At 37.9% G+C, this 26,611-nt stretch overlaps 1 protein-coding gene across 8 annotated transcripts in view; it reads right to left on the bottom strand.

The window, feature by feature from the left end:
- The window catches only part of myo16 (myosin XVI), a 259,231-nt gene that overhangs the window by 10,612 nt on the left and 222,008 nt on the right, over positions 1 to 26,611 (bottom strand). For 7 of the 8 annotated variants that reach the window (XM_081368813.1, XM_081368814.1, XM_081368815.1 and 4 more), the window contains 4 exons: positions 25,258 to 25,628; positions 23,640 to 24,812; positions 18,727 to 18,894; positions 17,126 to 17,211 (listed from right to left, as the gene is read on the bottom strand). In XM_081368813.1, the coding sequence (XP_081224939.1) occupies positions 17,126 to 17,211; positions 18,727 to 18,894; positions 23,640 to 24,812; positions 25,258 to 25,628 (1,798 nt within the window). The remainder of the gene's footprint in view (positions 1 to 17,125; positions 17,212 to 18,726; positions 18,895 to 23,639; positions 24,813 to 25,257; positions 25,629 to 26,611) is intronic. The other variant, XM_081368811.1, reaches the window with a different exon arrangement.

Here is a 26,611-nt window from a genome sequence, read left to right as displayed (position 1 = left end):
GAATTTGAAAATCTGATATATTAATTTAAATATGTAGAATGTATTAAATGTAGCTAAGAATACTAAAGTTTTACTGATATCTGAAAGCATGATAAAATTAGCCACAAACATGGAAGGATTTGTATAATTCTATGAATTGCAGATGTTCCAGTTTTGAAGATTGTGTGGAGTTCCATGCACATTTAGGCCTGATTATTCATTGTATTTTCACTGTTTAACTATCAAATACACTGCCAGTTCTTCTCTAACTGTTTTGGCTTCCAACTGTCATCATTTTGCTTCTCTTTTGCTTTGTAGAGGAACATCATAAGCCAGACTGGGAATACAGCTGTCGAAAATGCTCTGAGGAACCCAGAGCAACAAGGCTTGGAAGTCACCTAACAAAAGAAATCTGTGTTCATGTGATGTCTTTTTGAGGATGGTCTCCCTTCACATAGTAAATAACCAAATTGAAAACTTTTGTTGGTACCACAGTAACGCTATCCCTAAATGCACTTTAGTATCTTCGGAGAAACTCTTAAGCATGTCTTAGGCGATGCCGCACTCTCTCAAAAACAAACACGAACATACAAATCCCATGTTTGGTGCATCAGGTACATGCTCTTCACCAGTAATTCAAATCCTATGGGTGCAGAAGGACAGATAATTAAAAAGGCAAGGCTCATGGCTAACCATAATGAACGAACGCTCCTCAGCTGCTTCTCTTCATGTTCCTGAAAAGCCTTCAGACAATTTGAGGACATCAAAAAGCTGAGAAAACCTTGAAAGGCATATCAATCCAGGTTGAGGCAGGACAAACCTGGAAAGTCCAGGTTGATCTGACACCCTGTGTGACTCCTAAGCCTATATTGGCTTACAGGCATGAAGTTAGAGGACGTCTGAGGTAAAGTGAGCTACAGAGTTCAAGGATAACAACGAATCCGTACTCGTGTTGTGTAATCACGTGTATTGTATATACACACATAATTTGTGTGTGTATATATATATATATATATGTATGTTTAAAAAAACACATATGCATGTATGAATTTTTAAGTATGAATGTGATTTCATTTTACAGAATTGTGCTATTGTTATTCAAAATAATTGTATTAATTACAATTATTATAATATTTTGCTAAAGCAATTACATGCTGAATTCTTTGACTTTTTAAATCAAGTTAACAAACTAATGCAAAGTATCAGAAAGTGACACCATTATCCTCAAATGAAACTGAGTTTGTTTTGGCACATTTGTGTATAGTTATCACTGGATTTGAATTGGTTTGAAATGTTTTAATGATGACAAAAGTCACACAATTCTGTTTTTATTATCAATAACTGTTGTTGGTAACACTATGTTGATGGTCCCCTTTTGAACATTCTACTAACTATAAGTCACTTTGCAACTGCATGTCAATTAACTCTCATTACAGTATTAGTAGACTCTCTGCTTAATATCTGCTAACTCTTTATTGTGATGGTCCTCCAACAGACATTCTACTGATTATAAGTAGCTTAGCACCTACATGTCAATAAATTCTGACCCTAACCCTTCTAATACTCGACTAACACTCTAATGACAGTTAGTTGACATGTATGTTCAGCGTTACTTATAGTCAACAGAATGTGTTAAAGGGAACATCAAAATAAAGTGAAACTCTATTGTCATTTGAAATCGAGTACTAGTGGCCATCCCTGGTATATATCCGTTTACATCATTTACACACTGGACTGTTCCCGCTGGCCGTATGTGTGGCACATGTGAACATTTGTTTGAGGTTGAAACATAAGAGTCATTGATTCAGTGCAGAGACGTGGCTCTGCTCCACACTCTCTGTAAGGCATGATTCAGCAGGCAACAATCAGCATCTCAGCATGAGGACAAACTTCATAAAGAGCCTCTGTTTCAGAGGAAAATCAATAAGAAAAACTTAGGAAGAAAGAGAACGCAAAAAAGGGACTGTATTGAATGAGGGATCAAGGAAAGAGCAGGGTCGTCATGTACGCAGCAACGAAAGAAGGACCAGCGGTGAGGAATGGAGAAATTTCAACAAAAACTGCAGCTCATTTTCACATTTCATTACAGAAAGAAAGCTATACAGCATAAGTAGATGACTAAATGATGAGTCATTTTTAGTTTAATTATTTGTTTAATATTGATTACCGTAACGGCATCATTACAAATTATGTCCCTATTGCATTGCAAGAGCGGATCCTAGATGTTGCAGAGCTGCAGTTTCCTTCAATAGCATGGGAAGCAAAAAGTGAAACGTAAAAGACGGGAATTGGAAGGTGCAGGCCAGCCAGTGAGGTACTGTGCTATAGACCAGACTCACCCCATCCCTATACAGGCCTGAGGGCTCATTCAGCCCCCCTGCCTACAGCGCCGCCCCCGCACCGAAAGGCGAGAAGTTGAGGTGACTCCTCTGGAAGAGAGGAAAGAAAGAGAGAGAGTGTTCAAAACACATATACAGCATTTCTTACATTCTTTTCACAACATGAAAGCATGTGCTCAATACACGTGATTACCTGTAGCAGATGTGCAGACATGATTGAATGCCAAAGAAACTAACTAAACAAAATGGATTGTATGATTTTACGTACAAGGTTGCTTTAAAAAAAAAAAAAAAAAAAAAATGTATGCAATGACTGATAATATTTATCTTTATTTATTTTTTAAATTTTATAGTAGCCCCAACATGTATTTAGACACTCAAGTCACATTAGATTCCTTATATTCAAACTATTAAATCAATCACATGATCCACAAAAGGAGTTTTGATAAAACAATGAATATCAGCAACATGGTATGATGCCACGCTCTAGAGCTTTTAATAAATTATTAATTCCAATTTACAAATAATGCTAAATTCAGAATATTAAACTTTACTCCTTTTCCTCAATACTCTAAAATATGCATTTTTAAAAAAGAGCATCCAAATATTTTGAGTTTGAACAGTACATATACTATTTTCTGATTTATATACAGACAGAATGATAGACAGATGGATGTGTGTGTGTGTGTGTGTGTGTGTGTGCAATCTTTCTTTAAAACAGATGCTACTTGGTTTGCTATTTAATTATTACCAATGGCATTCATACATTTGAAAGTCTTGGTTAAGTGTCTAAATACCTCATGGGGCCTACAGTCGGTCAACGTCTACAGGCCTGCGTGATACACAGCAGATATGTCAGAAGGAAATGCCTCTTCTGACCTTATCGCATACAGACACGGAGCAAGAATACTCCATTACCAGAGCGCCTGTCCGGGAACACTTCATTCCTCCTGCTGTCATTTTCCAAGCAATCTTCTGCACCCTGCGGATCTGAATGCTGATAAGGCCGGATTGTGCTCGCCTCATTCTCGCTCTCAATCGCAATCTCCGGCGAAACCAAGCTGATCAATAATTAAACATCATGATCTTCCGCGTGTTATGGGACGTTATAATGTGGATCAATAAAGAGCGGCTGGACCAGACGAGAGGAGGAGTGAGAGACGGGGAAATATGAAGCAGGCGTGTGCTAATACATCATACAGCATTAAAAGGCTGTTTCCTGCTTCCGAGTGCCATAAGGACATTAAGAGGTAGAGCGTCCCTTTGAGGATGACCCCTAGTGGGGTTACATTTGAGTGATGAGCGCAAATCGTCACTCTGCCATCTGTTTTTCCTAAAGTCAGGCCTTCGATAAAAGACCGAGATGGTGGACATATTTTAGCATCGTTTTGAGAGAGCGTGTCTGGCACAGCGTGGCGAATCTGAAACTTCAGTGTAAAGTTACCAGAGGACTGAGTATTGGTAGTGAGTGAGCATATACTCTAGTTGATGTGGTTTGAAAGGTTAGTGTCCAGTTTCAGAGAGTACTAGCATGTAGCTCACTTCCCTCTGTAGGGGGCGATTCTGTCACTGTGAATATTTCATTATTCATGTGAATATTTCATGTTTCATTTAAGGTGAGCTCAGCATCTGTACAACAACATGTTTAAAGATATTTAGTAGATATGTATCAGTCTTTTTAAAACATTTTTTACATTCACTTCCTGGTTTCAATGCAGTCCTGTGACCTTGACCCCTATCATGTGACACAGGCAGGAAACCGAGGACAGAATGGGATCCGGTAACCAGAGAGCCTGAGGCATTCAGTGCTTCTTGAGGTACAAAGCGTCTCGGGTGTCATTAGTGAAATGCAAAGTGCTTCAACCCTGTTACCCTTCTAAAATACAACCCAACATTTCGATACATGCTCAAGACTTCAGGATGGGAAAATGTGCGAGGTTGGTCTGGTTAGACGGATGTGAAACCAAACTATATTGCACCATTAAAATCAATACAGATGTCTGCATGTGAAATTAAATGCGTGATGTGGTGTGTGTTTAACTGACGGACATCCTAATCCTATGTACAGTATGTTGTAATATCATATACACACTACCGTTCAAAAGTTTGTGGTGAGTAGTTTTTTTTTTTACATTTTTTTTATTTTAAGAAATTCATACTATTTGGCAACGACACATTCAATTAATTAGGGATGCAACGATACCATTTTTTCAGAATCGATACGATCCGATACCAACAATTCTGAGTATCGGCCGATACCGATCCATACCAGCGCATTTTTTTTTTATCAAGTAGAATTTCTATAACTCTCTGTTGAACTGATAATAAGAACTGAAAAAAAGAAAAACAACAACAAAATATATGATCATAATCTGACAAATGCTTTTATAAACTAGGTTAGTGGATAATTCACCAGTAAAATTTAGTCTAGAAAAATCACGAGTGAACAATAATTGTATAAAATCTGAACATTTTGTGGAAAAAATGTTTAGTGGGGAACAAATTAGAGACAATAAGTGTAACACTAAATCTGGTAAAACTTTACACATTGCTCTTTGTATTGTTGTAAAATACATTAAAGGTGCCGTAGAATGGATTATTTTATTATTTTATAATGTTTCCTGGGGTGCCCTTATAATGTTAGTATGTTTATTAGATCAAAATTTGTTATAATTTAGAAATAAAAGGCATATTTCCTAGCCTGATTTCATACCCTGATCTGGACACTCTGTTTGAAGGGGCGTGTCTGCTGTGAGACTTCAGTGTAAACGCCCACTGCTGTGATTGGCTGACATGCTTGCATATGAAATATCTGGCATTACATGTAGAGCTATCTGGAAAACATTTACTATTACAGCTTTTATACGTTTTTACTATTACAGCTATCGGGATTAACGAATCATGAGAAGTTTTTTAAGTATTTAGATCTATTCCAGCATTGAGCAGATGACAGCCTGTCGATCGCGTGAATGAAGATCTTATCACTGCAACGCGATTTACTGATGCATAAACAGTGTTGAACGACTTTGAGAGAAAGATTATCTGTCTGGACTTGAACAATTACACATCAGAAATTCACATAACCCACTGGTTCTCCAGAGGCTCGGATGAAGGAGCTAAAAAAATATTTTTGTGTTCATTTGTAGTTACATCCAAACACTGAGCAACTGCCATGCTTCGTTCGCTCGTCTGCAAGCCACGATGTCTCTCGAGGAAAAAACAATATTGCGCTGGATCTAGATAACACAGTGTAAATTATTGTTAATAAAATCACTACTTACCGCTTGCGGGAATATAACGTTAGTTGAAATTGCCCCCTTCGTCCGTTTGAGACGCCGAGAGAAGCCTGGCTGCTTGATATTGTTCCAGGTTAGAAAAACAGTCCGCGGTGAAATGGGCAGAGCAACTAACAACTTCGAATTAAACTGTAGCGGTATCCGATTATAGATAGATTATAGATAGATCTGCCATTTTCTCTATGATCCTCGCTTGTTTCTTCACCTGCAGAACTTCCGATGATTCGGCTGTGCAGTTTCGCCTGGCACTGAGCATGGGCTGGCTTATGCAAATTTTTAGAGGCGTACATATTAATGATCCCAACTGTTGCGTCACAGTTGGTGTTATGTGGAGATTCGCCTGTTTTACAGGGGTGTTTTTCAAAAACGAGATTTAAATAAGAAAGAGAAAACTATGGTGTTTGAGACTCACTGTATGTCATGTCCATGTACTGAACTCTTGTTATTTAACTATGCCAAGATAAATTCAATTTCACATTCTAGGGCACCTTTAATGAAAAACAAGATAAAAATCAAAAATAGCAATTATTTTATATGTATAGCCTACTATAAAATTTAGACATTTTTTAAATGTTTAATGAGGTAGCAACATATGATAGATAGGAATAGGACAGAACAAGAACGATTGAGCGCAGAATGATGCGCTTGAAGCAACATGAGTCACAGCCAGGGCAGGACTTAGGGTGGTGGGGGCCCCTGGGCTTGAGTCACTTTCGGGCCCTACCTTCTATACATTACTTTAAATAGAACAAAATGATACATACACAAGCTATGTATTAGAGCTACACAATTCTGGATAAACTGAGACTAAAAATAGAGATCACGATTCTGAAAAACAACTAAACAAAATAACATAATTTATGTTAATTGCTGAAGTCTATTAAAAATGTTTAATTAATCTGAATTATAAAAAAAAAAAACTTGGGTTTGAATGAATGATTCAATTCATCAATCAAATGCACTTGTTTCATAGATGAATCAGCATTTTTGAACGAATTTCCTGAATGAACGATTCAATGACAAATGTTTTTTAAAAGTCATTTGTCGCCATCTGATGGCGTAACAATATAATCGATCCAATTTGAAGTGCAAAGCTACTTTAAAAAGGTGACTGGTACCATAGACAGTGTTACATGTTAAAAAAACTAGGGCTGTCAAATTTAGCGCGTTAATAACGCGTTAACGCAAAATCATATTAACGGCACTAATTTTTTTAACGGACGATTAACGCAGCGCGTATTTTCTGTTTGACCCGTGGCCCAAAACCTAGTTGGAGAAATGCAGATACACAGTGTTGGCAACTTAGCCACATTGCAGACCCCTTTAGCGATTTTTTTTCCCTTCAACAAAGCGCCCAAACCTTATTTAGTTTCTGAGAATATACCGGTACCGCCGGTACTGCTCTCCCAGCACGCGCGCGCGCCTCTCTCTCTCTCGCTCTCTCTCTCTGCGTCTCACGCGGAGGAGCAGCGCTTTAATTCAGTTAAACACAGATATTATGTTGCTTCTCTAATTTTACAATTATAGCCGAAATCAGAGCACGGATATTGTCTTTAGCTTATGTGTATTTGATTTCACCAGACGACGGCTCGATTATCAGAATTTTTGTGCAGATTAACGTCTTGGAAGGGAGAGCTGGTTATGTTTATTTGGTCGCGTTTCAGTCACCATTTCAAATTCATTCCGTTGTTTGACAACAGAAACAGTAAAATATACGTTTTATTGAGAATGTATTGAGAATTTAGCTTCATCAAAATGGGAACAGAGAGAGACAAACTACAATGTAATAATAAATGCTAAATGTACATTTTTGCATTTTCAGAAGAGCTGCCCTGTCATGCAAAAATCTAAACTTGTTTGTGTTAGTAAATTGCTCAGTGCAAAGAAAGAGAAGTAATGGGAACCTGGTATTTCTTTTTTCTTTCTACATGTGTCTAATAGACATGAACAAGTTCTTTGAAAAACATCTATGACCTTTGAAACATGTCTCGTCTTCATGCTATATTGACTATGGTTTCAATAATAAACATACATTTGCATAAAGCATCTATATTTATCAATGCCCACGTTGATTAGAGTATTACAAACTTGAAAAGTATTAATTTAAGGTATATTTAGAACAAATAAAAAATGTGCGATTAAATGCGATTAATCGCGAGTTAACTCATGACAACCATGCGATTAATCGCGATTAAAAATTTTAATCGATTGACAGCCCTAAAAAAAACGTAATAATTTATTTATATGACCACTGATTGAAGCTTGAAAAAGTTTTCTTCCAATAAATAAATAATGATTATAAAAGTTAAAAGTGATCATAAGTTTATTGCAATGCACAAATGTCTTGGTCAGAATGAGAATAAAACAATTATTTACCTGGAAAACATATGTTTTGATCGTGGCATTTCTTTGAGATTTAGAATCCAGTATTCCTATAGGCTAATTATTGTTTAATTATTGTTTCTTTTACGAATTTAATAAAGAACTCTGTCTCGTATTCTGTCCAAACGATCCATCCATGTAGGCTACTTTTGTGTCCATTCGTTTTTCCTTTTTTAACCCGTAATTGAAAAACGAAAAATGAACGGTTGTTGTCTTTTTAAAACAACTTTTTGTTGTCTTTTTTTGTTGAAAACCAACATTTTAATTTGAACTGGCTACACCAACTGCTGCGCAAAAAAAGTAAATATCGACGAATTTTCAGATTTTTGTTTATGACTTTTTGCTCCTTTATTAAACATTTAAAATATTCACAAATTAATAAGGAAAACATGTCAATTTTACTGGTTTTCAAAGGCCAAATTAGAACCTGGAATTGATGTTTTTCCCGCAGTGCTGAATGAGAAGAGCCATTAATATTATTAATAAACCATTGCTTTGGCTAAAATCACATCTCCATCTCCGCTGTTAAGCAGATGCGCTTTTAGAGAGAAATGCACATTTCATACGGATTAATCAGAAGGTATTAGCTTTCGATTCGAATTTGTTCGTTTTAAAGTGGACATTTCAAGCTTTAGCCTACATAGGCTATATTTTGTTTCAGTTCTCGCGCTCCAGTTTACGGCGATCATGAAAGTGCGTCTGATTGTTTTATTTTATTTTACAAAAGCACAGCGTTTTCTTGTTATTGTGAGTTTACACAAATACAAGTAGTTGGGAATAATGTATTATTATTTTCTGTATGACCAGAAATTATAGAGTATTTTAAGTTGTTTCCACTGTTGATAGGAAAATGCAAGTGTTCGCGGCCGCGCCTCCGTGCCATGCTCCACACTCAGCTTTGTTCCTTTTTTGCATAAAAGCGTCTTCTAAATATAGCCTATTAAATGTTATAATTAAATAATATAAAAATATTATTATTTGCGTAGCTATACATGGACCTCAAACACACCGCGTCTTCTAACTCAGGTGACTGTAAATGCGCAAAAACTGTTTCCATTGCAGTTTTGCGAAATATTCCTTTTTCAAATTGCCTGAAAAACCACCTCATGCGAGCGTAATTTTTTTTTTTTTTGCGAAAAACTGGAGTTTTTGCGAAATTGACGTGTTTCCATTGTGCTTATTTTCAATTCGCAATTTCAATTTGCGCAATTTGAAGGGTAATGGAAACGCGGCTGTCTAATGCAGACAGGTTTTTTCAACAGTTCGGCAGTAAACGAGGCACTACGTAACTGCCAATAACCAATCAGCAAACCTCAAGATGACTGACATTTAATTTAGTTAATTAAATTAAAATTTTCATTGCAGGGCAGGGCCAGGTAACAATGCTAGACCAATCAACAAACTTAAATGAAAAATTAAATGACTGACATATTATTGAAAAAATAAACGTAAACGGGCGGGGCCCCCTATTGGGCGGGACCCATGGGCTTGAGCCCAGTCAAGCCCAATGGTAAGTCCGGCCTTGGTCACAGCGCACAGCGCGTCGAGTCCGCATTGAAAAGTTTAAAGCACAAAGAAAATACATATTGATCCGTAGAGTATTATCTGTGCAATAGTTTATTCAGCATTTTCTTTTAACAGTTTTAAATTTCAGTTACTGTGCGTGTGAATAACAAATAGTGCTCTGACTTTACTTCAGTGTTGAGATCTAACAGACACCCGGTAGAAAGTAACATGATTAAGGTACAGCAATAAAGTCCAGCATTGAGTTGTTTTATGCAAAACCATAGATCCTTATCTACAGATCAAGTATAATAATAGTAACATTGAATCATCTTGGAGAGAGTTTCATCGTGTTAACTGACGCAACCGAACGCGACGCGCTATTTGAATGCTGAATGAAGAATGATTGACAGCCGCAGCGGAGGGAAACGTTTACGTGATCTTGAATTTAACGACTTAAACATTAATTTATATCTCACATTATACTATATAATGGCTTCAGAACACTTATAATATTGTGCAAGAAAACTTATGGTGCTTTATAATGTTTGTGTGCCTTTTGTGGGGCTTAACAATAACACTGAATAGTATACGCACAATATCGGATTTGGATCGGCCTTGTCTGACCGATACCCGATCCGCCAAAAATGGCAGTATCGGATCGTCGCATCCCTACAATTAATCAAAAGTGACATCTATAATGTTACAAAATATTCCCATTTTAAACAAATTATGTTCTTTTACTAAAGAATCCTGAAAAAATAATCATGGTTTCTAATTGGTTAACATGGTTTCTGCATAAATATTAAGCAGCACAACTGTTTTCAATAAATGTTTCTTAAGCACCAAATGATCGCTGATGAAAATTAAGCTTTGTCATCACAATAAATGTTTTTATAATATATCCAAATAGAAAACATTTAAAATTGTAATATTTCACAATATTACTGTTTTTACTGTATTTTTTATCAGACAAATGCAGCCGTGGTGAGCATAAGATATCTTTCCGACCGCAGACTTTTGAACGGTGTACATAATTTAAATAACTTCAGACTGTTGCATTAAAAGCAGCTTGTGATAGCATAAATCAGAATTAAACAAAGGGGCTTTTATAGAATGTATTCATTCATACGGCTTGTAAACAACGACCATAATTATTTGTAGGCAAATTAACCATTGGAAACAGCACACTTTTATGGGATAGTTCACCCAAAAATGAAAATTATGTCATCATTTACTCACCCTCACGTTGTTCCAAACCAGTGTGAATTTATTTCTTCTGCTGAACAAAAAAGATACTTAGAAGAAAATGGGTAACCAAACGGTTGATGGACTCCATTGAATTCCATAGTGAAAAAATAAAATAAAAAATGTTATATATATATATATATATATATATATATATATATATATATATATATATATATATATATACAGTATATATATATATATATATATATATATATATATATTAGGGCTGTCAATCGATTAAAATTTTTAATCGCGATTAATCGCATGGTTGTCATGAGTTAACTCGCGATTAATCGCATTTAATCGCACATTTTTTATTTGTTCTAAATATACCTTAAATTAATACTTTTCAAGTTTGTAATACTCTAATCAACGTGGGCATTGATAAATATAGATGCTTTATGCAAATGTATGTTTATTATTGAAACCATAGTCAATATAGCATGAAGACGAGACATGTTTCAAAGGTCATAGATGTTTTTCAAAGAACTTGTTCATGTCTATTAGACACATGTAGAAAGAAAAAAGAAATACCAGGTTCCCATTACTTCTCTTTCTTTGCACTGAGCAATTTACTAACACAAACATGTTTAGATTTTTGCATGACAGGGCAGCTCTTCTGAAAATGCAAAAATGTACATTTAGCATTTATTATTACATTGTAGTTTGTCTCTCTCTGTTCCCATTTTGATGAAGCTAAATTCTCAATACATTCTCAATAAAACGTATATTTTACTGTTTCTGTTGTCAAACAACGGAATGAATTTGAAATGGTGACTGAAACGCGACCAAATAAACATAACCAGCTCTCCCTTCCAAGACGTTAATCTGCACAAAAATTCTGATAATCGAGCCGTCGTCTGGTGAAATCAAATACACATAAGCTAAAGACAATATCCGTGCTCTGATTTCGGCTATAATTGTAAAATTAGAGAAGCAACATAATATCTGTGTTTAACTGAATTAAAGCGCTGCTCCTCCGCGTGAGAAGCAGAGAGAGAGAGAGAGAGAGAGAGCGAGAGAGAGAGAGGCGCGCGCGCGTGCTGGGAGAGCAGTACCGGCGGTACCGGTATATTCTCAGAAACTAAATAAGGTTTGGGCGCTTTGTTGAAGGGAAAAAAAAATCGCTAAAGGGGTCTGCAATGTGGCTAAGTTGCCAACACTGTGTATCTGCATTTCTCCAACTAGGTTTTGGGTCAGGGGTCAAACAGAAAATACGCGCTGCGTTAATCGTCCGTTAAAAAAATTAGTGCCGTTAATATGATTTTGCGTTAACGCGTTATTAACGCGCTAAATTTGACAGCCCTAATATATATATATTATGGAAGTATAACTGTTTGGTTAACCATATTCTTCAAAATATTGATTTTTGGGTGAACTATCCCTTTAAGCGGGGCCGTTCTCTTTTTTATGATAGATATATACAATGCATTATGTGTGGCAAGGTCTAAAAAAGCACTAATAATTAGGTTTTGAATAAGAATCGGTCTTAAACGCAATTGTTTTAGTCAGAAAATAAATCAAATTAACTGTTATAGCAAATATAATTGAGTGGTTTCTCAAGGTAAACCCAAAATGTATTTTTGTGGGAAGGACTGGTTACACTATGTTCATTAGGATAATGACAGACTTCTGTCATTCTTTCCCTGTGCCAGAACAAACTGGATTGGAAATGCAGGATGCCGATGCCATTAGAGAAACTAGGACGCTTCATTTTTAATGGACAAACAATCCACAGCTCTCAGCGCTGGGAAATATGACAACACAGCTGAGTGAGAGTGAGAGCGAGAGAGGACCCCAGCTCTCCTCTCAGGAACCTTACACTGCTCCGCTTAGCTCGAATGACACTGGTTATTTGTTTTGCATTTAAAAACTACTGGCCCACACGCGTTTACGACAAGTGTGTGTTCCACTTTATGGAAGAGTATCTCAGGGCCACATCATTATACATATTCATAAATCATTACAGGCCAGCATACGTTCCATAATGTGGGGCTTTCGGCAGGGGGCCACAAATGACATGTAGAGAGTGACAGGTGCACTGTGGTGGTCTCTCGCTTTCAATTATTATGAAAGCATATTTCCATTACTGGAACTCAAGTATGACTTGACGAGTAGAGCAGGGATTCTATCTTTGGTCCAAAATCTAGTGTGCTGCCTCTCTCTACATTCTGAGACTACATTCACACTTTAAGTCAAAATCCGACTGGAATTTGATCTAAATGATTGACTGTCCAACTGTTCAGATCCGATTTTTGTGTCCCATGGCGCTCGTTAGTTTTCAGAATGTAGGCGTTGATTTCTATGCCAATAACGTTGCATTGGTAGGCATACGCCAGAAACAACATGGAGGGGATTGCCTTACAATATGACACAATATCTAATTAAGCAGTGGCAAAAATGAAAGTCAAAGTGAAGACACCTCATTACTGGACAACTAAGATTATAGTTTTTGTTTTTCACCATTATATTATATATTTTCTCCATTCTATTATAATTTTCACATCGACAACAACACAACACAACCTTGTTTCCGCAACGACGTCTGACGTGTTAATATTTAGGCTACATGGCGTGAGAAAATGACACGGAAAAACGCTACGTTAAATCCGATCAGAGTAGTCAGACTGAAACGGATTTCCAGAAATGAAATTGTAATAAGATTTCAAACCACAAATGAATGTGGCTTTGATGTGATTTTGTTTTTATGTTCACACTTGCTAAACATGATCTGATTCCATTTGGACTGACATGGAACTTTAAAAAGTGTCTGAAACTCAATTGATTTGACATTAGTATGTTGCTATGTTTAAAAAATAAATAAATAAAAAACACAATAAGCATAAAACAGCACACATAGATAAAATAAGAGGACAAAACTGTAAAATGTATTTATTAAATGACTATATTATCTGTATTAGCGTTTACCACAATATTGGTTTATTTAATTGGACATTTTATTGATCATTTTCATTAATGAATGGTATTATGTTTACGACTCAGTCCGCCTTATTGGATTTCTTTTGTCCTACAAGCTTGTTGCAATGCATTTTGTTACTGCCTTCTCTGCAAAGGTCACCTCTGTTTTAGCCAACATGAGGTCAAAAATCTTTTTTTTTTCGTTGTGCAATGTTAATGACAAACTTTTAGAACAGGCTCTTTGTCGGGACTCCGTCTATGGCATCTAGCCTACATGGCATCTCACTAGATTTTGGAACACAGCCATTGAGATGATGATACACTTATGCGAGACAGTGCAGTCTGTTGTGGATCTCTCTACAAAGCACATAAGCTTATAAAATGAGCATTTGACTGCCATGAATCAAATAATTCTCTCTTTGGTGTCAGCAGGTGACAGTGCCATATCGGTCCTCAATCCCATCATCCTAACAGATGGTGTTTTCTCTAGCTACTGTATGGCGCTCTCTCTGTGTGTGAGTCTACGCTTGTATGCATATATATATATGATTATTATTTTTTTTTTTCAATATAACTACCAACTTCACGTCCTCTACGTATACATTGTATACTGCTCATGCCATGAATGTCACGGTTAAAGCTATCTATAAGCTAGACATTTAGGAAGATTCAGCCTTGATTCATTGGAGCTTTTTACCTGGCAGCCGGTGGCACTCATCCATGTATTATTTATGGTCAAGGTCATATATATTTATCATTTAATCCAAGATTATGTAAAGACAGGATTTAACCCATTGATGTGCCATTCATCAGTCTTTCTTTAACAGTCTTTAAACCAGTCTCTTTTATGATTTGATTTAATAAAAGAAAATTCTACGAGTCAAACTTTGATAGATAGACGACACTAGAAAGTGAAAAATAAACAAAATATGAAAAATATTCTAATATATTATGAAGGGCCAAATAATTATATTAAATAATAATTACAGGATATACTTGTATATAAATATGTGTGAATATATAGATACAAAAATGAATTTATACAGTTATAGGTCTTAAAATATAACTGAATATATAAATGTGAATTGTGAATGTATAGATGTAAATCTGAATATTAAATAATTAATTAATAAATTATATAGACAATTTACATTTATATATTAAAATGTGTATCTATATTTAGACATAAGTATATTCAAATTTAAATGTATGTATCCAGACTTATAATTACATATTCATATTTATAAATAAATCTTAGATTTATGTATATCTTTTCATTTAAATACTTAGAATTATATCTTTATATTCAGGTGTTATACCTTTAGATTTCATTTAAATATGTCCCGTTTGACCTTTAATAGTAGATAATTAAATAAATACAATCCATTATTATATGTTATGCACAACTTTATAATATTAAAGTTTACATTGTCTAAACTTAATTTTTCCATCTTAAAAATATATCTAAATTACGCCATATGCTCTCATTGACAAATGCGGAACAATTAGTTCATGCGTTCATGACCTCAAGGCTAGATTATTGTAATGCTCTACTGGGTGGTTGCCCTGCACGCTTAATAAACAAACTACAGCTGGTACAAAACGCAGCAGCTCGAGTTCTTACCAGAACCAGGAAGTATGACCATATTAGCCCTGTTCTGTCAACACTGCATTGGCTCCCTATTAAACATCGCATCAATTTTAAAATATTGCTGATCACTTACAAAGCACTAAATGGTTTAGCTCCGCAGTACTTGAGCGAGCTCTTAACGCATTATAGTCCTTCACGTCTATTGCGATCTCAAAATTCCGGCCAGTTGATAATACCTAGAATATCAAAATCGACTGCTGGCGGTAGATCCTTTTCCTATTTAGCACCAAAACTCTGGAACAGTTTTCCTAACACTGTCCGGGAAGCAGACACACTCTGTCAGTTCAAAGCTAGATTAAAGACACATCTCTTTGACCTAGCATTCACATAATACATTATAGACTTCTATAATTCAATGTTAGGCTGCATAGATTAGGTCAGCTGGAACCGGGAACACTTCCCATAAATCCTGATGTACTCATCACATCATAAGAAGAATGGCATCTACGCTAATTTTAGTGTCTTTGTTTATCCCGACGTTTTCCAGATCCAGGCCGTATCCAGATCTGATGAAGGACCTTCGCCTGAACCCGATCCAACGCAGTGCTGAAGTGCCAACTAGTCTCTCCCTATGGAGGATCCCTTTACCACTCTACAGATAAAGCGTTGTCGGGAAACTCAATTCGCGTATCTACCCCGAATTGATAAAATAAAATAAAATTCTGTATCAAAAATTATAAGGAAACGCCAGTACTTTGTTTAGGCTTGGTTTGTAGGGAATTCCAAACCTGCGCACATATATTCAAACGCACATAACTATAGAACCAATTCTTAATGCGCATGTGAACGCCATCAGCGTTTCTCACAGGTTCGCGTTTAAAGTCTGTGTAGAGAAAATGGTGTCGTCTTAGCGGTCCCAAATTTAGTAACAAATGATCGTTGCGACGGAAGCAAATCAATCAAAACTAACTTTAGCTGGAAAATAACTTTATTAAAGAACCGCTATAAAGCCAAAACAATCTCTGTTACCATAAATTATACGTTTATCTCTGTAAAGCTGCTTTGAAACAATCTACATTGTTAAAATCGCTATATAAATGAAGATGACTTGACTAAACTTAATAATAATAAAATGTTCCATGGTTCCAAAAAAAAAAAAAAATGGTATTATCATGGTGAATTTCCAAACATCACAGTACTAAAAAAAACCCACCATAATATTAGAGGCAGGTAAATGAAAATTACTTGGCTCCAGTATTATAGAATAATGGGTTGCACTTTATTTTACAGTCCAGTTCGTCATGTACACACTATGTACTTATCATAGTAATTACAATAACTGGGTAATAACCCCCTTAAACCTAACCTTAACCCATGTAGTTATCTTATATTACCCAGTACTTTCTTAGGTAAGTGCAACCGAATAATGACTTAATGGTACGGTTTGGGAATTTCTTATTCTACTAAGATAGAGATACTGTACAGAGAACGAGAGACTGACAGAGAGGCAGAAAGCTCTCAGAGAACCCTCATTAAGTTTTAATGTTTGGTGAGGGTAACCCTGCTTTCAGGACACACAGAGAGATGCTGAGAAGCACACAGTGATGGTTTCGGCATGTTCCTGCGGAGGAGAGCCTGTTTGAAGCACCACCCCTCTTGCTCTAATGCATCTCTGAATACGATCTCCAGATAAGCCTTCACTCATTTCATTTGGCAGAGTGCTGAGTCTGGGATGACATAGGGCCCGCTCTCACTTTCATTACCCATGATTACATCTGCCATTTGGGGTCACTGGAGACCTTCTCCCCATGGAAGAGTAGATGACAGATGCCAGAAGAGAGCGTGTGTTTGTGTATATGCTTCACCTGAGTGTGGTGGCTGTCCATGTGCCTGTGTAACGCCGAGGTGCTGGATGCATTTGACTTCGGATGTCCATCGTCTTCCAGTGTTCCTATTGAGAGAGAAATATGTGGATATTAAATGTAACTTTCTTCGTGCATATCTTGGAATATGCTGCTTCAATGAGCATTGTAATCCTCCATTCATTCTACACATTTTTATTTTATTTTCCATTTAACATTAGGGGTGTAACAATATATTGTGTCACAAATTATATCACAATATAAAAATGCAACAATATGTATCGTGGATAGTGGCAATCTGTATTGTGTACAGTTCACCCAAAATTAAAATAACTGTGTGAGAAAAAAGTTGACAGTTTTAAAGTCAGTCCTTATATTAAACTACTATAATGTTGAATATAATGTATAATAATGCAATTGGGGAATATTTGTGGGTCCTGATAATGCCAAATGTCTTATATTACCATTAAAAAGTGGCCTATATTATTTTAAATATATCTAGTCAGTGTTAGAGTGCTAGCATATTCATCTTAAATAATTCTGTATTTTCAGCTTCAGAATCATATTTTTATGCTGGTGTCACCATTGTCCTGTGCATTGGGTTATCAGCACCAAGTTCAGGCATATTTATTTACACCCACAATGTAATACCAAATGTAGCATTTTAATCAACAGTAAACAATTTTGTTAACATTTTACCATGTCTTAAAGTATTGTAATAATATCGTATCGTGAGTTCAGTATCGTGATATGTATCGAATCGTGACATGAGGGTATTGTTACAACCTCTACTTAACATAATATTCAAACTTTATTTTGTATGCATCAGTTTTTATATTTTATTAATGCCTGTGCACAACATTTGCCTGAGCTGAGCTACATAAAACTTTAACGCTATTTTTTGCTGCCTTCCAAGAACTGGTGTTTCCTTCTGGAAATGTACATTAGTTCATATACCATTATCTTCAAGATGCAGGCATATAATGACTAAGTGTATGGGTGTTTAAAACTTCCGCCCACTCTCTGCTACATCTCCTCATGTGGAATATGAAAGTTCTCCCCCCCCCACGCAGATATTAGCCTCACTGAGACGACAAAAGGCCGTGAGAGTGAGCGTATGTGTTTGTGTAAGGGAGGCGGAGAGACCCTGAGCCATCTGATGGCTCTTTAGGAGAGCACTTTATCAAGTCCAGGGTCTTTCACCTTAATCATGGACCGCCTCAGTGATAGCTTCTGGGTCAACATACTTCATCTTATCATATCTGTTTCTCCAATCCCATTCTCTCCACTAACCACCCTCAAATCCTTTTTCTCTTCCTTTATTCTCTCACTTAATCTCTAATATATTCTCATGCATGCTGGTCTTTCTGTCTGTGGTGTGTCACGCAAAGGTAAAGCAGTCATTGGTACTGTCTGAACGAACCTTGGAGCAAGGCTGGGGCGGCCAATGATATATGATTAAGCTTTAAATAATTGGAGTTTGAATGGGGAAATCTCAAAACCCAGCATGTGAAAGTGTGATTTGAGTGGTTTCACATTTTAATCCTAAACTTCTAAACATGTATTTGCCGAATCGTTTGTGGTTAATAAATAAGACCCCAAACCTCTTGTGCCATTACCATTGGAGATCTGGTTGCCGTTCTCAACGGGGGTCGGGTTTGAAGAGTTGGGAGAGGTGTGGTTGTTGGCGTTTTTATCCTGTAACTGTGACGACGGAGAGATTGGGCCTTGATCCTCTCGACCTGGCAGGTTAATGTTGGAATTTGAGAGTACTATGGAATAGAAATGAATAAAAACATTCGATAAATACATTGTTTCACATCAAGATGATGTGTAACGTTTGCTACAGCACCATGTAAGGCCCCACAGACCATCTCGCTGTGACCGTCGAACCTACACCTGTCCCCTTGAGTCACTAACACATCTACAGGGGCATCTGCAGCTGCTCCGGCCATGAATTGTGGGAATGATGGAGTCTTGCGATGACGTTGACGACAGAGAGAGCGGAAGCACAGGGGGATGTTTAAGCCTCGCGGTATGCAGGTCTGCTTGGATCTGACCGTCACAGGGATGGATATAGCACAGGGGTCAGCTGCCCTTTTAAACTCCTGTTAGCAGCCTTGTTTCCATTACAGCATTCTCTCTCTATAGCTCTCTCTCTCATGTCATGAGCATGTGACTTCAGTTCACAGCCAAGGTTATCAGATCTGGGACCCCTATTGACTCAATGTATTCAACATGATCACATTACATTACACTGACTCTTATTGTATCTGAGCAGTGATGTCGAATTAATTGGGTTTCTTAAAAATATTTCATTTCATTCTGATGACATTCTCTCAGTCTTTTGGGATCGGATTTATACAGTGGGGTCCAAAATCCTAAGCCCACAAATAAAAATGCTACTGTTTTTTGGGGGTCAAATTATCAACAGTACAAACTGGAATTTAAAATAAGTATGTATTGTACCACATGATTTGATTACAACTGAAACAGTAAAATATGGCAGAATTAATTTTTTCTCCATCTTACATCGTTTTACATAATAATAATAAATATAATAACTGTTTTTTGGGTATATAAATACATTTCTTTTTGAATATTTTTCATTGTATTTATACCTGTGATGTCAAAGTTGAATTTTTAATCAATTTTATGCATTGTTGCTAAATATAAGTATTATTGTCTTAAAGAAATCTTACTGACCCCAAGCATTTGAATGTAGTTTAATCGATATGTCACTGAATTAGGAGGATCAAACACGAAAAAGAAAATGAAATTTACATTTACATTTATTCATTGCACAGAAATGCACAGGATACACCTGCCATTCAAGATGACTGCCAGATATGCAGAGCATATCAATGCAGTAAGGGTTGGCTCTGGCTTGTTCGGCACTGCACCTCCCCTTCAAATGACTGACAGATGATCATTACAGGTTTTCAGAAAAAAACGAAGAACCCATCCCCCCCCCCCCCCCATGCAGCTAGAGGAGATATGCTGTCAACAATATGAAGAATAGTTCAGTAGATTAAGCTAATTAAACCTCTAAAAAATTATGCAGATAATTCAATGTGAGAGGGCTTAAACAATCTTAAAAAGTACAATAAAGTGTGAAAAAAAATGTTTTGTAGACATGCATGGCACTAAAACAAATATTATTACAGATTGATGTTTGTTCATTTCACAGACACACTTGTTGACATGTACAGTTATGCAATAAGTAATGTCCCCTGCTCTGGAGTGACACTGCGTGTGTTCTAAGACACACATACACACACACACACACACACACACACACACACACACACACACACACACACACACGACTCTGGGGATTCGCACACACACTGCAGCGATTCACATCCATCAGCAGACCTGCAGACTTTGATATTTAATATTTCATAGCTACATCATCTCTTGTCCATGTATTATTTATGTGCCTGGAGCTAATACCCCCTGTGCCCTTTACAATAAACTGAATCAAAAATTATAAAAAAAATAAAAAACAACAATAATAATTATTCAACCCCCATTGCAAATCAGGTTTATGGCAAAATTTACAGAATTTCAGATTCTACAGTGGCCATCACAGTTACCGGACTTGAACCCCATAGAAAATCTCTGGTGGGCTTTGAAGAAGGCAGTTGCAGCACACACACCCAATAATATTACTGAACTGGAGGCCATTGCTCATGAGGAATGTGATAAGAATTATCAGAAACGCTACCAGAAGCTGGTGTCTGGTTATACATCTCGTTTGCAGCAGGTTATAACAGCAAAACAGTGTTCTATTAAGTACTAAAGATGCTTGCCATGAAAGGGTTCAATAATTTTAAGACTGCAGACGTCATTAAAAGTCTCATTTTTAGTTGAATTTGGGGAATCCACTTGAAACATTTGTTGTGTTGAGCCACTTAAATTGCTTTTGTTTGAATTGCTCATTGCAAACAGCGGAAAGTCTGTACATTTTACAATGGGGGTAGAATAATTTCGATTACAACCGAATTTTGCACACAAGCACATATGGGTCGGGGTCATATGGGATCCACGCTCATAAATCTATGATGGGAGTAGATGTACGCTAAAGCATCTTTAATTGAATACAAAAGGTTAAGAGGAGGCGGCAAATGAAACTGTTAGACACAGCATGTGAACTAAATCGCCACACACACACCCAACATCCTCCCTAAAAACGTCGCCTCATCAAATTATCTTTTTTTAATGTGACATTTAACACTTGCTCTTTTCCTTAAATGGATAATGTACTTAATGTGCCTTATATATTAGCTTTCTCCACAGGTGAACGCATTTCCTCTTCTAAAAAAAAAGGGGTATTTTTATTTTATTTTAAAGGTGACAGAAAACCATTACAGATCATTCTGGCTCAGTTTAAACCTTAGGTGCATGGTGTAGCTGCATTTAAGGGCAGCTGTTAGATAAGGCTGCTGTGGTGTCAAAACAAAAGTGATTCAGAGCAGATGCAAAATACAGCCTAAACCTCAATCTTACATAAACACTCTGCCTTCATTTGAATGGGTTTCTGAGAGAGTGTACTGTGACTTTTATGGTAAATGTCTGTTTTATCAGCACCGACCTCATTGTTTTTGACAAACACAAAGCCTGGCACTAGATGAGTCAATACAACCATACTAAACAGGATGTGCTTTTCAATAACCACATGAAATTACATTGGTGCTGGGAAAGTTAGACAGTTAACCAGACTATTATAATCCTCCGGAAGCAAATTTAGCATGCCCATGTGTGCTGGTGAGTGCAAACTCCTTTTATGAACTATAAAAATATGTGATTAAATACAAAGATCTGTGATTCATGTGTCTGAAGCACATAATACAACAGTTAAAAAGGATAGTTCATACAGAAATGAAAATTCTGTCATCATTTATGATTGATTGGACAGGTTGTTCCAAACTTGTATGACGTACTTTCTATTATGAAACACAAAATAATATATCTTGAAGAATGTTTTTTTTTTTTTTTTTCTTTCATATAATGAAAGTCAGTGGGTTTTAATATTCAGTATTTGCTTTGGACCTTGTTGTCTTTAATTGTATGGACAATAGGAAATATTCTTCAAAATGTCTTCATGTTCCACAGAAGAAAGTAATTCATACATGTTAGGAATGACATAAGGGTGGGTAAGTGATGATCGAAAACATTTTGGGATGAACTTTATAAAGGTGCTGTGCATAATTATTTGATGTTAAAACACACTATTGTATGCCACCTTGACATGGCAACTATAGACAAGTAAGCAATTCATAGGTTGATTTTAGCTAAAAGTTTAAAGGGGTCATATAATGTCATTTTTGTACAAGCTAATATGATTCTTTAGGGTCTAAATTAAAAGTTTGTAATATACTTTAATTAAAAATTCTCATTAATATTGTAAGAAAACGCTAATTTTACCTGGTCAAAAACAGCTCTGTTTTCAGCACGCCGTTTGAGTGCATGTATCTTTAAATGATAATGAGCTTTGCTCACCCCGCCCCTCTGTTCTGTGCGCACACCGTTTAAAATAATAATACAAAAAACATAGCGCGTTGTTCATTCTAAACGTGGGATTATGAATTATATTGAGAACGTCATACATAGAAAACATGCCATAATGTACCCTGAGTGTAAAAATAGCCACATTCATCGTGAAGCGTGCAAGCTATTTGCAAAGATTAATATAAAGATTAATATAAAGGTCAATAAAACGTTACTCTCACTTCAGTTCTTCTGGAGGTTCAGCAGGAACACGAATAGTTGGTACTGATCCTTTTTTCTGGAGCAGCTTCTTAGCAAAACCAGCTTTATACTGACCCTCGTTTATAAAGCAGTCTGGTGTGTGAAATGATTCGCGCAAACATGACAGCATTGACGTTGATCGTGGGGAATATTCCCTTCGAAAACAAACTCAGCCACTGCGTCTTCAGCTGTACGGATTTAGGAACATCATCAATATGACTGCTGTGTTTGTTATTACACCCAAGAACAGAACACCACAATCGTTAGACGCCATTCTACTCAGCACTCCAGCTATCAACAATGAACGCGCGTCGGCGCGTGCTATGATTGACAGCTCGCTCACGAGGGCGGGTCTGTGCTTGAAACGCTGCTGTCAATCACCCATCGTGGGAGGGGCGTCGATATTGTGACGTCACAATATCGAACAGCTTGATTTGAGACAGGAGGAAACATATAAGAAGATTAAAAAAAAAAAAACACTGGATGGATTTTTATCATTTTATGATGGTTGTGTACAGGCACTGCCAACACACATTTCAGTACAATCAACTTGTAAAAGTGCATGTACCATTATATGACCCCTTTAAGTACTCCCTGTGGCACTTTCAAAACTGCTTTGTTTGTCTGAGCGGACATTGGACAACACCGGCTCAACTATAGGGGGATGTGCCTGAGAGAACTCTTTGGTCCGTTTGGTGGCATCTGAATTACATAGACCAACTTTAGAATACATGCACCCAAACACATACACACTTTCACTCACCGCTGTCTCTGATCTTTCTTCCTGTGGTGGACTTGCGGAGTAGGTTGCGCCCTGAACTGAAAAGGGTGTTAAGCTCATCTAGGGGACTAGTGAGGGGTCTCCCATTAGCAGGGTTGAAGAGCAGAGGCGAGGAGGAGCAGGAGTGAGCTCTGCGGGGCTCTGGCCGTGAGGTCTTCACTGGGGAGAAGGGAGGCTTGGAACTGCTTGGGGGCGTCTCTGCCAGACTGTGCACCATTTTAATGGAAACTTTGGGGGAATCTGTGCTAGCCAGAGAAGCTGCACGGGTCAGGGACAAGAAGTTTGCCTCAGGGGGGAAGGGGAAGTGAGAAGGAGGACGGTAGGGAGGTGGAAGTACTGCCGGAGGAGGAGGGGGAGGAGGAGTCAAGGGTGGCGTGGACTTGTCTGGCATTAAGACAGAAAGACTTGGTGAAGAATCAGCCCTTTGCCGGATGTACTGGGGTGAGAGCGGGCTGCCCCCGTCCTGGCTGGTGTAGTTAAGGTTAGTCTCGAACACCGGCAGCTTCTTCACCTCAAGAGGGGTAAGGGGGGACTCATCCGAGGCGGGTGAGCAAGTGACAGGGGACGGAGGGAAGACAAGAAGTGGGGGACGGTGTGGAAGGAGGTTGGGGAATGGAGCTGGAATGTCACATGCTGTCCCGTCCTTGCCCAGCTGCTTTCCCCCGAGTGTGCCAGAGAGCTCCATCAGGGTCACAGGCCTCTTGACTTCCAGCACTGGGACAGGTAGGGTAGTGGTGGTGGGATTAACAGCTTCAGGCTTGACCACCGGAGTTGACCCCACCTCATCAGGTGGGAAATATTTCATCTCCTCGTATACTGCCTCGTTCAGCTCTGGACTGTGGGAGTCAGCCAGGCTGAGGGCTCGTGAGGCCCCTACCATCTCGATGTACACATCCTCCTCATCCTGGCAGGGGTAGAGGCTTAGTACAGAAGAATGGGCGCCATCCGCAGATGCTGCTCGCTGGATGAGGCCCAAGCAGTGGCCTCCTCGTACCAGGCTGAAAAGTTTCATGTCTGTGGGGCGCACAGGGGAGGGTACAGAGATCTCCTCGTAGGAGCCCGTAAGTTTGGTATTAGGGCTGCGTTTGGGCTTAGGGGGCGGGATCTTCTTCATGGTGCTGTAGTCATCACTGTGAGGCCGTGGTTTAGAGAGAGCTAGTGGTGTAGTCAGATGATGGATGAATTAGGAAGGAAAGGAAAAAGCCATTTACTAAAATGCCAGGGATAATTCTCAATATTGAGGTAGATGAAGACATTTGTGCTGTGTTGTTCAAAACATGTACAGTACATGGCCAGAAGTATGTGGACATCAGAACACCACACGTACATTGTGCTTTAGCAAGTTTGTATTCTCTAACAGCTTCCAATTCCGCTAGATGTTGGAACGTGGATGCAGGGATTGTTCCCATTCTGGACCAAGAACATGCCCTGATGTCGGGTGACTGGGTCTGGCTCTGGCTCTGAGTCCGATTTATCCCCAAGTTGTTCAGCTGAATTCAGTTTTGGGCTTTGTGCAGGCCAGTACATCATTTATACTAGAAGTTGTCCACATACTTTTGCAAACCATGTAGTGCATTTTTGAGCTGATATTTATACGTACGATCAGAAGGAGACAGCTGGGTTTTTGGTGGGCTTCCAGACGGAGAAGCTTGACCCTCAGCAGGACTGTCTTTGGGTGCAATACTCAGCCCTGCACTCACTGCTTCGTACGATGCACTCAGACGTGTATTTGGGTCTCGTTTGGGTTTGGGAGGAGGTTGTTTTCGTGGGGAGGAGAGGTTCCCTACATTCCCCTCTTCAGTGGAGTGTGGCGCAGGCTGAAGGGCTGCTTTGATTGATGTCCCAATGCTGGAGTGTACCAAGCTGTCCATTACCAGAGGGAGAGGCACAGAGCTTGAGCGGAAATGCCGGAGTGGTCGGTTCCCCCCACGGCCTGCCACATCATTGACCCTCCCAATTTTTTCAACAGCCCTAAACAAAAGGATGCACGGATGAATAATTCAACAAATTTAAATGGTAAACTGCTTGTGGGAATATGATTTCTAGTGTCATTCAGCATGACTGGTATTACTCTGGTATCTAGAAAATCCTTATTCATTCATATTTTGATGCTTTCAATCATTCACTCACTATCATGCTAGAAGCATATGTCCTGTCTCAATGGATGATGGGTAGTAAAGGTGCTAAGCAGCTGCCAAATGTGAGAGGATCAGTTTCAACCTTCATAAAATCAATACACCAATGTCAAGCTGTCCATTCATATCTGGGCTAAGATTTCAGTACACTACACAAACTGCAATGAGTTTTTCCTTAACCATAAAGATAAAACAAATGTACTAGGGTTATCAATCAAAAAAAAAAAAAAAAAACCTTAATAATTACACAATATGCAGATTAATCAACCAAATTCACCAAAAAAACTTCAGGGTGGTACCTCAAATCTGAATTGCTCAAATCTGAATTATTTATTATACATGATTAATTGTATAATTCACAGATAATAATTAATTGATTTGCTTTTCAGCATGCCTTAGAATGAAAGGGCAATACAATCTCAATTTCAGTGCACTGTCCCCCCCCCCCCCCCCCCATGATACCAGAAAACGATAATACCAAATTAGCATGATATACAGAACTGAAGCCTGAAAAGATGATTTACATTGTTGATTATTTAAGTCTAAGCAGCTTCCTGTAATACTCTAATGTGACATGCACACTCTTGTTTGATATTTCCCCTTTAATCTGAGCTCCCATCTGTTGTTCTTGCAGGAAAGGCGATAGAGTGTTGGGGTGGATGGTGTTCGGGGAACAGGGGGTGGGTGGTGTGGGGTTACAGTGACTAAAAACCCTAAGGAGATTTCAGCATCCCAGAGTGGGGGTGGGTCTTATCTCTCTCTATGATTAGCAGCATGGAACTCCTCTTGACTCACGGATTGGGTTTGCCACATCTAGAT

This window comes from Scardinius erythrophthalmus (assembly GCF_964197995.2).
Source record: "Scardinius erythrophthalmus genome assembly, chromosome: 6".
Taxonomy (NCBI): domain Eukaryota; kingdom Metazoa; phylum Chordata; class Actinopteri; order Cypriniformes; family Leuciscidae; genus Scardinius; species Scardinius erythrophthalmus.
Note: the sequence above shows the minus strand (reverse complement) of the source record. Positions and strands in the feature narration are given on the sequence as shown.